The sequence below is a fragment of the Clarias gariepinus genome, chromosome 6 (genome assembly GCF_024256425.1).
Source record: "Clarias gariepinus isolate MV-2021 ecotype Netherlands chromosome 6, CGAR_prim_01v2, whole genome shotgun sequence".
Lineage (NCBI taxonomy): Eukaryota > Metazoa > Chordata > Actinopteri > Siluriformes > Clariidae > Clarias > Clarias gariepinus.
In genome coordinates, this window is record NC_071105.1 from 18,832,794 (window position 1) to 18,849,953 (window position 17,160).

General features: G+C 40.6%; 1 protein-coding gene across 1 annotated transcript in view; it reads left to right on the forward strand.

Annotated features, from left to right (window-relative positions):
- Nucleotides 1-17,160, forward strand: part of plxna1b (plexin A1b) — a 197,610-nt gene that overhangs the window by 42,745 nt on the left and 137,705 nt on the right. The window contains exon 3 of the mRNA XM_053497844.1: nt 15,470-15,652. Within this exon, the coding sequence (XP_053353819.1) occupies nt 15,470-15,652 (183 nt within the window). The remainder of the gene's footprint in view (nt 1-15,469; nt 15,653-17,160) is intronic.

Genomic DNA, 17,160 nt, shown 5'->3' on the forward strand with positions numbered 1-17,160 from the left:
CTGAAAAGTGTAACAAGACCCAACTTTATACGATAATGATATCATCCCTCCATCACACGCAAGCACAGTTTATTGCTTTCAGCATTTTATTTGATGTGTGTAGCTGCTCAGAGGAAGCGGAGCATTAACCCTAGCATTAACAATGTGTTTTGTGTTTACTTTGTTGCATTAGCTTGCCGTTTCCACTTTCAACCAGCGATTCACTGTTGCAACATGACTATTCAAAGACCAGCCGTGATTCTGTTGTTTTGGAACAGCAGTCTGTAAGCAAGCTTGAGATCTTGGTGATGAAGCAGTGATGTCCCAAACCTTCTGGCCTCCAGACCAGCAGCGTGTTGGCGCTGGAACCCAATCGATTTCTGTTCGGCTGAGAGCTGGCCCCTTTTTTCCTTCTCCCTTCAGCACGAAGGTGTAGAAGAGTTTCAGATTAATGACCAGCTCCTGCATCTTGATTGTAGAAAAGCGTAAATGAGTCTGCTCTCTAGGGACATTGAGTGTTAATCTTTTAAATGTTAACAGTTAGACTCCAGCTTAAAATATTCAGTCCTAAATATAAATCTGACCCATAATATTTGGGTTATTTATTAAGCTCTTGGAAAGTTTATTATTATTATTATTTTTTTTATTCCTGAACTTTCTACGCACAGAATAAAACTCAATCAATGACATTATTTTTAAGCTTGCTTGTTATTGAGTTACTGAGGTTCGGGTTAAACCCATTCACCACCGCTGTTATAAAAGAAACCACCTGAAAACTCATGGACACCCAATTGAGATTGGCCGGGATGCATATAGTGCCTCAGGAGATTTCTACTGTTATTATGGAGTTCTATGCAGATTAACTTGGCTTGCGTCATATTTTAAGATAAGAAAATTTCATTAGTCTTGACTAATTATTTAATTTGGAGTTTCCTTTAAGCCCTTTTACACCAGACCACAGCGGCACAGAGTCCAACATACTCAGGTTAATTAAAGTAGCCTTTTCCCTTCAGATGCATGCTACACACACACACACATACACACACACACACACACACACACACACACACACACACACACACACACACACACACACACACCCACACACACCATACACCAAAGTTAATCAATTCTGCCGACAGTAGACAGACACCAGGACACCCAGTATAAGCCTTGCCTTCCCATGACCCAGTCACTGGTTCTCCAGTTGTTCTTCCACTTTTGGTTCTAAGTACCAACCACTCCATTTCTGTAACTCCCTACACAACGTTTTTGGAGATGCTCTGACCCAGTCCTTTAGCCATCACAACTTGTCTTTTGTCAAAGTTGCCCAGATTCTTCACACGTGCCCATTTTTCCCGCTTCCAGCACATCACCTTTGAGAGCTGACTGTTCACTTGCTGCATAATACATGTATACCCCCCCCCCTCCCCCAATCAAAACCCCCACCCTCAAAGGTGCTGCTATAATTAATGAGGTAATTAATGCTATTTCCTTTCACCTGTCAGTGGTTTTAATGTTCTGGCTGATTGGTTTATACACACTATAAGAGACTGTATCAGTTATTGCGGGCAGTGTAAATTGATATTGCAAGCAGTGCATGGCCTGTAGTCATCTAGTAGTCTACCAATCTCATCAGATCTATTACTAAATTACAATATTATAATATTCAAATATTTCAAATATTTAGACTGCCTTTAGGTCATATTAGGTCATAAATTCTTCACACTGTGCATACGTGACATTCCCGGTGTAGAATAGTGTTTAGTGACACCACATAAGCCCCCCCCCCCCCATAAAAAAAAACAAACAAACCAGCAACCGTTACCAACAATACAATTTTCTAAGCATTTATTAAAGTGAAACAGGCTCAATATCTATGTGAGCTGATGCAAGTTAACTGAAATATAATGCACGCTTTAAACATCTTCTGACTTTAATAAGCTCCCGTTCGACTCCGACCCAAGCCAGTCCGCTCATTAGACATGACGAGTGCCAACTGCAAGCTTTTACACACACAGCAATTTATAAACGTGAAATATGTGAAACAAGAAACCACATGTGAGCTTTCGCTGTGTCATAGATGACAAGTAAGTGAGCTTAGGAGTGGCAGTAAAATTAATCCGAGTTCATTTTAGACATCAAGACAAATTACAGTAATGCATAATGAATATTCAAGGTAGAAGGCCTGTACAGTAACTCCAGGCTTACTGGGAAAAAAGTTTTAATATGCTAAGGAATAATAGTTACAAAATAATAAGAAAATAAAAATAACAAAAATGGTAGAGTATATAAACAGAATTGAGTTTTATTACTGTAAGTATTAGTAACAATAGTATAACTGTAAAACATACAGATGAAAAACAAGGTGTGCATAAACAGCTAGTTTTATCCTGCTGTGTAATGGCGAATGAATTCAGTTCCCCTGCTGATTCCAAACATACAAGAATCCTACGTAGTAACAGCATTACCAAAGGTGTCTAGACCTCAGTGTCCCCAGGTCTCCAGTTCCAAACTTAGTGGTTTTATTGTTTTATTGTTGTACACTCAGTTTTATTGCAATATCTTTCTGTACGTCGTAATTCAAGTTGTCTCACATTGTGTAGAAACTGGTTTTTGACAGCGACTGTTCTTTATCTTTTTTTTCCTTTCTTTTCATTCCAAACTGGAAGACATATCTCCAGGATAACGTCACAGTGAAAGCTTGTGCACGCACACGCGGACACACACACACACACACACACACACACACACACACACACACACACACACACACACACACACACACACCCCCAGACCCAGACGCATGTACCCACTGCCTCACACACTATGGTCCTTTGAAAGGCCTGAGCAGAGCCACTGTGTGAAATTTGGTGTGTGTGTGTGTTTGCGTGTGTGGCTGTATGCTGCTGTGACATTCTTCAGCTTTAGTGCAGTTTGGAAGCTGTTTTGGTCTCACAGTTCCACGTCCACCTTACAAGCCAAGCGCTTACTGAAACTGAACGGATAAATCAATATAGTATTAAACAATTGGTGATTGTGTGGAATGTGTTTTATATTACTCTCTCTCTCTCGCTCTCTCTTTGTGTGTGTGTGTGTGTGTGTGTGTGTGTGTGTGTGTGTGTGTGTGTGTGATGTAGCCAGGTGTATTTGCTCGAAGCTGTACTGCTGTGTATTTATAGTGCTTGGCCTTCCTGGGCAGACACATAATAAGCAGTCTGTGCCTTTGAGAAAACAGCGTGCATGCATTAATGCTTGATTATGTGGGGTTGTGTGTTTGGGTCCACCCCACATAAGCGTTCATTTTAACTGCTAATTTGGCATCAGTTTAGTCTTAGTATTGTGGCGAAAATAGACAAGTCGTTTTCTTCATTTGTTCATTGTTGGTCTTTGTTTGGATTTAGTTAGCTTGGAAAACTATAGCAGATTAAACACCTTAAAAGGGAGCAATACATTTAGGTTTAGGCATTTTGCAGACGCCCTTATCCAGAGCGACTTAAGGGCCTAACAGTGGCAACTTGGTGGTTGTTAGGTTTGAACCTGCGAGCTTCTCACTCATACAGTCTTCTAAAATGATTTCCAGATCCTTTCTCCCCTCCCCCCCTTTTTAAATCAAAAGCTAGGTTTTGTTATAAATATATTGTCATGAATCATGATTCTTTTGTGTGGGGCATGTATTGACACACTGACTCCAAAATCAATAATAAAAAACCTAAACCAAACATTTTTCATATTTATACCAGATGCGCCCCAGTCTATTGGCCAGTGACTGGATTTGGCTGTTTTTTTGCTCGAGCAGCCATGACCGATCTGCCTCAGATATAACCGATTCTGTGCCGAGCGCACAAGATTCCAAGTGGTACAGTAATGCATTTTTATGGTGTTACATTATCAAAAGTCGTCCATGTTCAAAAGCCCCCAATCAGCCTTTTCTTCTAAACTCCGTGAGCCAATTAGTCTCCAAACCCACTGACTACACACTCTTAGACTAGACAAACACCAAATTAGTAATGAAGGTTGCACATGTTAGAAGGCACACATGACTGTGAACTCCCATCTTAACTTTCACAAATGGTCAAGTTGACTTTGGATTCCTTCGAGTAATTTAAGTCGCTGTTTCTTTATAATTTTACAAGTGACTCTACGCTCCAAATTATTCACAGATTGGCCTTGGGAACAGAGATACTGTACGTGCCACTCTGTAAAAAAAAAAAAAAAAAAAATACAGCTTTGTTTGTATGATATCAAATTAAATGTTAAACTCTTGTATTAGCAGTTTGTATTGTTTAAATTATGCATCTATTTTTATTTATTTATCTATTAAGGGGGATTTTTTCCTGATTTTCTCCCTAATTTTTGTTGTGTCCAATTCCCACCCGTTTTTAGAGCGCTCGCCCATCAAGGCTTGAACTACCAGTCAGGGCCGAAGACTATGAAATGTTTCCTCCAAAACATGTGACGCCAGCCAACTGCATCTTTTTCAAACTGCTTGCTCACGCACCACTGGGAATGGTGTAAGGCACTCGGAGGACAGCGCTATCCGCTCCTTCCGCTCGCGTGAGCTCACAGATGCCCGTGGTTGGCTTAGAGCCGCGATTGGTGCAGAGTGCCTCCTATATAATTAATGTGATGCAAGTAGAATTGGGCCCTAGGGATCATGATATTGTATCAGGTGGTCCTTTGTGATTCCCATCCCTAATGTATAGGCTTTCTTTTTATCATTTGTTATTTGTTGGTTACATATGTAAGTTGTGGAATTTAATTATTATGCCACGCAAGTGCTTAAATTGGGTAAGGAGTTCTTGGTCTAGATTTCTAGTATAGCATCAGCTTAATAAGATGCACAAAAAAGGTTATCCTGGTTGTAAATGAGTGTTGCAGAAGTTGGAGTGAATGCTAATGTTACCAAATAAATAAAGAGTCTGACAGCATGGATTTCCAGCTGTGAAGTGTTGGCACGAATACCCAGATCAGAGAGCACAGACTCAGACTCAATCTAGTGCTGTGTGCGCACAAGTACCACACTACTGGTTTCCTGCTGCGTACACTCAAACACAACGTGTCTTTTAATTCTCTCATAATCGCCTTTACAGACCGATGGCACAAGTGTAGAAGACAAAAATCCTTTGTTCAATCTACTACTTGTAATCAGTTTTCTTCTTTGAATGAGATTTTATGATATTTTATGAACAGAATTATGACTTATTGTTTAGTTTTAGTCATGGAAAAACTAGTCACATTTTTGTCTTTGATCTTTTCATTATAAAAGCCGTTTAAATTCCGTATTTAATTTGCCACTTTCTATTTGCTGGCATGAGCTGATAAATTAAATGTCTTGCTCTACACTGCATACATGCTATTACAGTATATACACTATATTCATTCGAATTTTGGAACAGATGCGCTTCCATTTCAGCCAACTTTTTGGTTTAAAACCTTCTTTCCTGTATGTTTTTACCTTTTTCCTGGTTGTCTGACTTAGCTTGGCATTTAGCCGGCTCGGACACTCGCGCTGTAAAGGTCAGTGCTGAAGTTCAGCCAAGAAAAGCTAAAAAGAGTGGTGCTAAAGATGCTTCTGCATGTATTTAAGAAAATTAAACTACATAATTTAATGTTCATTATTTCTAATTAGCAATAATTAGATAAACGCTCTCTGTATGAATTATATTTTTGTTTCTATAGTTTTTTTTTAAATGGATAACAATAATGTCAGTGTTTCACTCTTTAAAGCAAACCACCATTCAAAGTGCAAATTAGAACCAATAATTCAATCCTTCCAGCTATACCCATCTATCAATGTACACTAACCAGCCTGCAAAAAAGTCACCACCTGGATTTCACTCAGCAAATAGTTAAGAGCCTGACACTAGATAAATACTGCAGTGATTAATATGATTTCAGTTCTTTAACCCTAACTGATGCAGTGAGTAACTTCTCATTTCTTAAACAACTACATCAGAAGAAATAGCCTGTGTTTATGGCAAAGATGTTACTCTCTTTCAGAAATGTCAAATTATTGGCCTGCATCAAACAAAGAAAACAACTAAGGAGATCATCTTTGGAAAAAAAAAAACTAACTGTAAAACTTACGGCTATATTTAATAGTAAAAGTAAGAGCATTTCCGCACAAATAATCCAAATAATCCAAACAGCTGTGTAGCTTTAAAAAACACTTATCAGTGAGGCTAATTGGAGAAAAGGCTTCAATTTGCTAGGGAGCATAAATAGACTGTGGAGGATTGGAAAAAGGTCAGGTTTACCCGGTTTCTAAAGAGATGGGTGCATCACTTCGTCTGCCTCCCAATGCACCCATCATGCCTAGTCCCCACTGGACAAGCCTACGGAGGCTGTGTTATGATCTGGAGTTGCTTCTGTTGGTCTGCTCTAGGTTCAGCAATGTTAAATGCCCAAAAATGAGGTCAGCTGACTTTCTGAATATACCGAATGACCAGGTTTTTCCTTTAATGGATTTTTCTTCCCTGGCGGTACAGGCATATTCCAAGATTACAGTGCCAGGATTCATCGGTTCAAATTATAAAGGAGTGGTTCAGGGAGCATGAGACATCATTTTCACACATGGATTGACCAGACCTTAACCAGACCGCATTGAGATTCTTTGCCATGTGCTAGAAAAGGCTTTACACAGCGGTCCGACTCTCGCATCATCAATGCAAGATCTCGGAGAGAAATAAATGTGACTTTGGGCTGGGTCAGGACAGAACCACATGTTGAAGAAACTTGCATTTATACTGCCTCAATTAGTGCATATCAAGCAGAGGATGTGTAAAGATGGACCGAAAGTAAGCAGTAGTGAATGAAGCAGATGTGTAAGAATAATGACTTTACACTATGCAACACCCACAGTAATACAAGCACATCACATCGACATGCATCATGTTTATCTGGCCCAGCAGCACAGTCAGGCCAAATCCCAAATGCCTTCCTATTCACTACTTCTGCACTCTACCTAGGCCTTAACGTAATCACCAGCACTACATAATGTATAGCGCATGCCATTAGAGAATCAACCAGCCATAAAAAACTGTACATAATGTTCCAAAAGCACATAACTGTCTTTACTTAGTCGCTTCTGATTTACAACCAGGCTGCAAACATTTCTGCTTTTGTGTTCCAATTTCTCCTTCCACACATTCTCAGTGTCAGGTTTGTCATTTGAGCAGTGTGGAAAATATCCGAATAAGAACTGATATAAGATATATGAACTGAATTTAAGTTTGCATTGATGTTAGATGAAATATCACAATACATGAGGCTGTCTTCATAATGCACAATATGCATCAAGGGTGGCAGATTTGGGTAGCGGTGTAATCTCACAGCTTCAGGGTAATGGGTTCGATCCTGAGATGGGTATTGCATACTCTTGTGGGTTCCTGGTTTCCTCCCACCTCCCTTAAATATACCAGTATAAGGATTCTCTGAGATGCATTGTTCCGGAGGGAGTGTGTCTGTGTGGTTTTCCATCCAGAGTGTATTGACTAAGTGAACAGGATGTATTGTGATGTTCTATGGGTTCAATAGTGTGGTAGCTAGTAAAGGTTTCGATTGTATTTTTTTTATTCACCCTCATAAACACATTGTCTACTGTATTTACAGGGTTTATACTGTATTACATTATTAATTTGGCAATGTAGGCAGAATGACTCAATTTGTACAAAATTGGTGCAAGAAATTATGTTAAATACTTTTAAGTGTGAGTGACGGCAGGCATTACTGGGGTTATCAAAATATGATGGACAGCTTACAATATTCTATGAAATGCTTATTGTATTGTACGCCAATTGTATGGGTCGTACTCGTCATAACGTTCGGGTGTTTCAGCCACCCACATTGCCATAAAGTCCAGCACAGCCTTGCCGTCTCTAACAAGAACCCCTGGCAATAGAAGAGCTTAATGACTTTAAACATGGTGCTATTATAGGGTGCAATCTTTGTCAGAAGTCAGCTCAGGAAATTTCAGCCCCGATAGATCCGCCCTGGACAACTGTACACGCGATTATTGTGGAATTGAAGTGGTTAGGTACAACAGCAGGTCACCCATGAAGCAGTGGCCCATGCATACTGGAATGGACCACTTGAATGGGGTCATCGACACGTGTGTTTGTGTGTGTTGCGTAAAAATGGCTTATCTTTTGTACAGGAGTGTCAGTACTAGAGTTTCAGACTGCCCCTGGGAGCAGCATCAACACTAGTTTGTGCATCTGGAGCTTCAAGAAATGCTTTTCCTCCAGTGGCCAATCAGGTTTACATAAGTTTTACATCACTATGCGTAATACCAGGAGCAGGCTGGAGTGGTGTAAAGCACGCTGCTACTGGACTCCAGAGCGGAGGGAACTCTGGACTGATGAATCACACTTCGCTGTCTGGCAATGTGACAGATGAATATGGGTTTGGATGCTGCCAAGGGAACATTACCAACTGGAATGCCAACAGTAAAGTTTGTTGGAGGATGATAGTGGTGTGCGGCTGTGTTTCAGGGTTGCAGTGAAGGGTAATGATATTGCTACAGTGCAGACAGATACAGTCTGTTTTTAGACGGTTGTATGCTTCCAGAGGGGGCTCAGTGGTTAGCCCTGTTGCCTCGGGGGTTTTAAGTTTTTCCTATGTAGCGTTTGTACTTTTCTATCTGCCTCTAACGACATGCAATGTAGGCTGACTGGTGTTTCCAAATTAGCGTAGTGTATGACTACCTATCCACCAAATTCTCCTGCCTTGTGACCTGGGCTTCATTGGACAGGTTCAAGTCCTCCCACAACCCTACAAGGACATGCAGTTTAGACAATAAATGCATGCTTTCGGTGTTTTGGATGCATTTTTATTTGATAAAACGTGGCGGTTCCTTTATAATCCTACAGGGAGTAGATCCGGTATTTACACATTTTGAGCTCGGAAGAAGTGAATTATTTGCTTCAAAGTTTGTTGAGAAATAACAGTGTAATTATGGCAGTGAAATCCATCTTTTTTTTGCTTAATTTAACTTGAAGTTAAATGTTACACTGTTGTATTTGAATTTAGTTTGTATTGTTTTTAAATACTGCGCTTGGTTTTTAAGTGAGAAATTGTAAGAAAATCATAGAAAATAACGTGATATCAGATCTCAATATTTATAAAAGTCGTGGTACTTATGGACTCTCAATTTTAATGTAATTGTCACCCTTTTATTATAATATCATCATATCAGGTGGTGAGTAGTGATTCCTAGCCCTGGTTTATAGCGTGTCCGTAACAATACATACACTCTTCCCTCTGGCATGTCGTGTCTTGTGAGTGTTCCGAGTCGCTCGGGTTCCGCGTGTGCTCAAGTTAAGCGGGTGCGATATTGCCATGACACTGGGGTTAGCAGCGTGTTAGTGTTTGTGCCCGCACAGTGACACGAGGCCCCAAGGCGCGTTTCTTTTTTTTTTTTTTTTTTCTTTCCCCGCTATTGAGATTGCGAGCCGCTGCTGGACTTGGGTTTTGACCCCTGTGCCAGAGGGAGAAGCGGCTGGCCCGAGCACAAACACACTGATTACTTTGGGAATAGACGTATAGCACATGACATGTAACTCAGGGGCTGCCTCCAGACTCCACAGCCTCCACCAGACTTACTGCCGGTGCGCCGGTTATGTAAGGAAAGGTCTATTACCAACCGGGTGTGTAAAGAACTTAGCACCTCCGAGTGTGCTTTAAACGTGTGTGAAAAAGCACTTAAAACATTCCTCTTTCTTCTGCTTGGTTCAGTATTCGGTAATTTCTTTATGAACACATTTTAACTCGTCAATCTCAGTAGCCTTGACTAGGAGCAGCCTTTGTGCTGTTTATAGAAAAGACTATATGAAGTTAAAACTTTGTGTGTGTGTGTGTGTACTGTAGCATCATTACACAAGAGCTCACTGTCCTGTTCTTGCTGGTCTCTCACTCGGGTGTCTTGGATTTTGGCAGTCCTGTGGACGTTACTGTAGGGAGTGGATAAGGATAGTTGTGTGTGTGTCTGTGTGTGTGTCTGTGTGTGTGTCTGTGGGGGAGAAAGAAAACAACTAGCCTTTTGCTTTGTTGTTTTTCATAGGCCTCATGTTCCTGTTGACACAAGACACACACGATTTCACATGAGGGACTGGAGACACACACACACACACACACACACACACACACACACACACACGACTTTACAATTCAATCTAATCCTTGTGTGTTCTATTCAGCCATAACTTATTTTCTCTACAGGTATCCAGTCACATGCTCTCACTGTGGTGTGTGTGTGTGTGTGTGGGGGAGAGAAAAAGAAGAAAAAAAGACAGGCTAGAGGTGTGCCATACAATAGCATAGTTTTGGCTCTAGGCCAGTTATGTGCTGTTGTGTAACCTGGAGTGTGTGTGTGTGTGTGTGTGTGTTTAGGCCATTGAATGGCAAAGAAGAGAAGGAGATTTACCACTCTGCTACCTGTAGTGTATTTTGTTGTCTTTATTCTCTAAAGCGTTGTATTGGCAGCCTTTAGGCCCTGACTAAGGGAAAGTGTGTGTGTGTGTGTATGCGCTTGCATTTGTCTTTGTCTTTCTCTTTGGATTTAAGGTCAGGTTGTTAGGTAATAAAAATAAAAGAGTGTAAAAGGGAAGCTTCAGCATGTCTCTGCCTACATACACTCGCATTGTGTTCTTTCTGCTTTTACATTATGTCTGATCTCTGTGTGTGTGTGTGTGCGTGTGTGTGCATGTGTGTGTGGATGCCCTCTCTCTGCCTGAAGTGCAGTTTTCATTTGAAGAATAGTTTATAAAACTTGAATTTATTTATTTACAAATTTTCTCTAATTCAACTTTAAATTCAGTAGGCCACGAGCAGACTTTTTCTTTATTTTTGAATTAATTTGGCCCTTGTGCTAACAAGTCGAACAGTTTTATGAGAAGTCAAGAATGATCAGCACTCCAGTTATATGAAAACTCCCGTTGGCGCCACTGTCTTATCAGCGCTTTCCATTCGAGGCTACTGTCTCCCCAGTCACTGCTGTGCAGGTGTGAAGGTGTTACATCAGTTCATTTGTAACTGCGGTGCGAGCAAAAATAAATGCCCCACTTGTGACTTGCACGTGGTCTGGAAGTGTACCTGGTACCGGAACAACTAATGGAAGAGCATGAACAGATGCGTATGGATATCTGCAAACACAATGTAGACTGATACTCTAAGGAAGGTGAATGTTTCCTAAAGAGAATCATTACTGGTGATGAGACCTGGATGCATCACTACGAGCCTGAGAGTAAACGGCAGAGCATGGAGCAGGAACATCCTCAATCGCCGACCATGAAAAAGCTCAAAAGTCAACCATCAGCTGGAAAATGGATTCCTACAGTTTTCTGGGATTGGCGTGGGTCAGTATTAAAGCATTATCAGGAAAAGGTTTAACCATTGTTCGTTACAGTCAGATGCTTTATTGAAGAGCTGAAGACTGAACTTTGGGTAAGATGCAAAGGACTTCCTTCCAAGTGCATTGTGATCTTGCAAGATCCGCACACTCCTCCCCACACGGGCAACATTCTTAAAAAAAAACTCTTTTCGAGATGTTAAAGCATCCTCCCTATAGTCTTGATCTTGCTCCATCTAACCTTCTTCTGTTTGGAGCCCTGAAAGCAGTCCTTTGAGAATGAACGTTCACTTGTAATAAAGTGAAGACGAAGGTGCATTCGTGGTTTGCAGCTCAGCCTAAAGCATTTTTAATGTGCTAATACTGTTCAAAAGCTTGTTGACACACAAGTGCATTGAAAAGCAAAGAGGCTAAATTATGTATTTGTCTTAAAAATAGTTCTAGAGTGTGAATAATTTTTGACTGTAGTATTTATTAAATGAGGGCGCACTGGCAGTGCGTGAAGACGGATTCTCTGTGTGATCTATAAAAATGAGGGAAAAGTTCCCGTGGAGCTATTCGGCAAACTTTTAATGCCTTGTTGGACGACCAAACTTCCATTTCTCTTTTTACCCGATTGATCATTGTGCCTCAGGCTGCGAAATGAGAGCCGAGTGTTATTCAGATGAATAATTGAAATGTGTAAAGGCAGGAACTTCCTGCTGTTTTACTAAATGATCCATTTAAAAGTGATTAGGTTTATCTTATCAGATTCGATATCTTATCAGCATTGTTTAAACGTACACAGGACTATCGATGTGTTTTTACACAGATAGTAAATAATGTGTGTGTGAGAGAGTAAGTGTGTGTGTATGAGCTTTGGGGGGTGGGGGATTCAGGGTCAGGCTTGAGAGCATTGATAAGCATGGGTAAGGATGAGCTTTCGATGGCTGTTTCCTGTTTCGCTCTCACGCACAGCCGGGATGTGTTAAAACACACGCCTGCAGCTATCTCTTCCGCATTGCACAGCTTTCACAAAAATAATTTGTGGTTATTTTGACTGATTTCGAGATCGCGATAATTAAGTGCGATTTAGGGAGAGCATGCATAGCCTTATGCCAGATGCACCACTTAACAGGAACGCCTGAGATTGAGCTGCGTGCTTACAGGAGCGCCTCGAGACGGAGCCGAGCGGCGCTTCTCTCGCGCCGGAGTATGACGAGCATATGCTAAATAGGCTTGAACCAGGGTTACATTTTATATGATTACCTAACCTTGGATCACAGTTTTCACCGATCTTACAAAACTTGAAGGAGGGGGGATTTCTGCTTCTGTCGCCTTTTGGCTGTGTTTTTATTTATTTATTTTTACAAAAATAAAATGAAAAAAAAAAAAATAATCCTTGTTTCCGGGACTTGGCAATGCGTGACTTCTAGTTTTATATATTTACACTGCTTAGAAAATCATCGTTTTGGTTAGAATTAGATTTCCAAAAGTGAATGACATTTTTTAAACACATCGTCACGACCCGGCTGGACAGAGGGTCTGAAAGACGTCTGCAGTACTCTGGGGTCACGTCCTCTATCCATGCCTTCTTCATCGCTTCCTGATGATTAAGGAAATTCGCCACAGAAGTTCACAATTCACCTGAGAGGTCTCTAGTTTTAGCCGTCCTGCCCTGGCTTCAGAAAGTGAAAGTCCTGTGTAGTGTTTTGTGTGCAGGGAGAATTATGACGTGTTGCCTCAATACCTTTAGCCAACATTGTATAGATAATAGGGAGGGGTATCACCAGGGACCACTCAATGCAATATTGTGACGATAAAAAAAAAAAAAAAAAAAAGATTTTTCAGTCAGTGTGGCGATACATGAATTGTCAGGCAAAAGAATCATGATGCACCATGAAATCGATTTTACTTTCCCCATCTCTAATATATAATAGCAATAGATGTTGATGCATATTGTAAAGGCTAATATATTTACCTAGATATCTGCAACAGGATGTTTATTAAAGCACTTCTGATTATAGATGTTTTTGCCACAATGCTGTTAAATTCTTAAATCTTGGTCAAGCGGTATGAATTCAGTTTCTATAACAGGCCTGGCAGTCGTGCCAGCTACAAGTCAAATCACAGGTTTATATCCCTGTGCCCGGACTAATTACAGTAAGAGCTCATTCACAGGGATTGTAGACCAAACACTTTACACAACCAAAAGCTTAGAGTGAATATAATTATTGATTATGGTCTGATTGTTCTGTATGGAGAAGTGGGATGAACGTGGAAGGAGTTTCCAGAATCAGTGCTTTTTAACAATCAGACGTGAAGATGTAATATGACTAGATTATAATTTTTTTTATATTAACTTGATCTTTGTCTCAAAGCATCTTTACGCAATCAGAAGAAAATTATGGGAATGTGTATGAAATGTGGAAAATGTGTATGAATCAAAGTGATTAGATTGTCCCTGAAGCCAGTTGAACTTTACGGCAAGATTTAAATGTGCCTTATTTATTAAAATTAGATTTCAGTCGGCCTTCAATTCCATTTCCGGTCATTTTTTATGTCCTGAATCCTAAATTCAGTAAGTAAAATCCTAAGTTTGTTTTTTTTTCAACCATGAAAATAGGCTTAAAGTAAAGAATAACTACTTTGTTTTATATATATATATAAACCTTTTGTGTCACCCAGCCATAATCACAGCCAGATCTGCTCAACATTAATTAATTTCTGATTTGAGACTATCGATTGTTATACACCATGGTATATATGAAGGGCGTTCAAGTCAAACCCGGACTTGTGATGAAATGTTTTTTCGTGACTGTAGGTGGTCATTCAACAAATGGAACACCTGATGCTCGAAAGTCGACAAATAACTTGTCACCAACTTGGGGAAGAGACGCATATGTTTGTGGGACACAATCATTCGTCCACATTACAGGAACTCGTCTAGGAGTTATCGCCACATCCCCCGTATAGTCCTGACCTCGTTTCACATGTTCATATTGGGATTATATTGGGAAATACAGGTCGTTTTAACTCTCATGACTGTGTTCTGCTATTCTGCACGATCAAAAGCCCTGGTTTGACTTGACTTGGTGTTTAAGAATATTAATACATTTTTAAAACGTGTTTTTATTTGCATCTTTTATATAGATACAGAAATGTGTCTAAAATGTGCTATGCAAGCATCTGAGCTAAACTGTACGGATTAGATTTTAATGACTAACACTCCACCTTGGTGTAAATAAAGACAATATAATATCAGCCAAAAAAAAACATTCAGTCTGCCAAGTCGTAAAACCCAAACCGAGCTTTGTTTCAGGATCATTTCCAAAATCCCATGACGCTTGACACTCGGCACGTACTGTATACAGTCAATTGTGTGAGATGTTTAATATAAAAGCCTCAGTGGTGTAATAGCTAGTGCTCCAAATAGCCATATGTTAATTTATCCAGGGTGTACTAGATAAGAGGATGTGATTGCATGTCAAGCTTTTGTAGGAATCTGTTTTTGCCCTTGGCCGTCCTTGGTATTCAGGCCCTGAAGACAATTTTTTTTTTTTTTTTTTTTTTTTAAGGAAATTTGTTTAAACCTGAAAAAAGTTGTCTCGAAGAGCACACAGTATCAGCAGGAAGCTCTGTGTGTTTCAGCTAGAGGACGTAAAACTCTGTTCGTGTATAATTTAACACCAGCCTGAACGCAAACGTGCAGACATGAACTTGCAGCTGTCAGTAACAGATGTTGCCAAAGATGTAGGCACCATCAAATGGTAATTGGGTATTTTTAGTAAACAAAATAATGGGGGTTTGAAATGGAATAATGCCGTTTGGGAGACGGATTTTGGATTTCATACCCTTTTTGTTCCGTCCTGTTACATTCCAACATGCTGTCCTCATAAGACCTTAAGTCTTTCCTGAAATACAGCTTAGACTGGACTTTCCTACTTGCCAGAGTGACACCAGGGAGTGTGTGTGTACATACTGTACCTAGGCATCTCAAAGCTTTGTTTTAATCGCCGTGACCTGCTTCCGTTCCCACCCTGATGTTCCTTATCGTGGAATCTTTCTTTCTTTCTCTCTCTCTCTCTCACACACACACACACACATGCAAATAAACACTATAATCTTATTTCTTTGTCTCTCTTTTTCTCATTTTTACAGCCCCTGCAGATTGATGACAATTTCTGTGGGCAGGACTTTAACCAGCCTTTGGGTGGCACCAGCACCATCGAGGGCATCCCGCTCTTCATAGATAAGGATGATGGTATGACCTCGGTGGCAGCATACGACTACCGTGGCAACACCGTGGTGTTCTCGGGGACGCGCTCCGGCCGCCTGAAGAAGGTAAGAGACACCGCACCTATTCTGCTTCATTCCCATGACTGTGCTGTTTAGGAATGTGCCTGCAGCAAGGAGGTGTTTTCTGGAGACAGGACTTTTTCATGGCTTGGGTGGTTCCCAGACATGCTGGATGTGAAAGAAAATGGGCTGTAGCCATCAAGGTCTTAAAATATTGTTTGCTTTGGTTTAGTTACACCTCGCATTTCACATAGTGAGTGAACATCCGACAATGCCTGATTGAATGTAGCTCATTTCATACGGTAGTGACACACCCAGTTCGTCACTTCTTAAAATAGACCTGTAACCCACAACTGTATCCTACACGTTAACAAGTGTATTTGTGGCTGGACTGTAAGTGTTCTCGTTAAAGTTTTTCTGCGGCTGTGGCCAAATGTGACATGAATGCAATCAGTCTGTCAGTGCAATTTAACCGACTGTGTCTAATGTCGAGAATTTCATTCAGTGCCAAAAGTGTCTTAACTGTTAGTTCTGCTCCGTGTCATGCCTGAAGGTGCTCTGACATATGCAGCATTTGAACCCGATCCCTGGTACTTATTTTTATTTTTTTTCTTTTAGTGAGATTCATTTAGGCAAATGAGAACACGGCAATTACACTTGGCGGCGGCCCAAAGCAACAGCTTCGAAACCATCTAAGGGAGGTGGTTTTGGTCTGGTACAAAGTGAGCTCAAGCGCTGCAAGAAATCGATCCAAGTCTGAATCGACCCACCTGCAGTAATCAAACCAAATTTGTCATATACACCAATTAGCCATAGCCTTAAAACCACATCTAGCCGCTCTGGTTCGATCCCATAGATCTACTGTAGTGACAAATAGCTGCGTTCGTCTGTTTAAATTTGGAAGACATGGCATCATGATGCACTGTGGGAAGAAATCTGGCAGAGGCAATGTTCTGCTAGGAAACCTCGGGTCCTGGCAGTCAATTGAGTGTTAATTTAACACATACCACCTACCTAAACATTGTTTATGACCAGGTGCACACCTTCATGAAAAAGGAATTCCTTGATGACAGTAGTTTCTTTCAGCAGGATAATCCAGAAGTAGTTTCAGGTTAGGAATAGTTTGACAAACATAACAAAAAGTTCAAGCTTGTTGACTTGACCAGCAAATTCCCCAGTTCCTATTCTTCTTGATCTTCTGTGGGACGTGCTGGAAACACACACGTTCAATTCATGGAGGCATCACCTCGCAACTTAAAGGATCTGATGTTGATATTCTGGTGCCGGACACCACATGACACCTTCAGAGGTTTTGTGAAGTCCATGCCTCATGGGGACATCATGAGGGGACCTGCACAATATTAGGGTAGATGGCCAAAGGACAGAGCTGTCTGTATGTTCTCTATATTTAGACGGACCTAGCAAATGCTTGTTTTTATTTCTCCCCCGCTGCTTTATTTTTAACTAATAGATGTAAAAGAGTTCCATTCAAATACATGTAGTCATGTGCACCCCTCAGTCAGCATTTCTAAAGATTTAGTTTGGTTAATTAA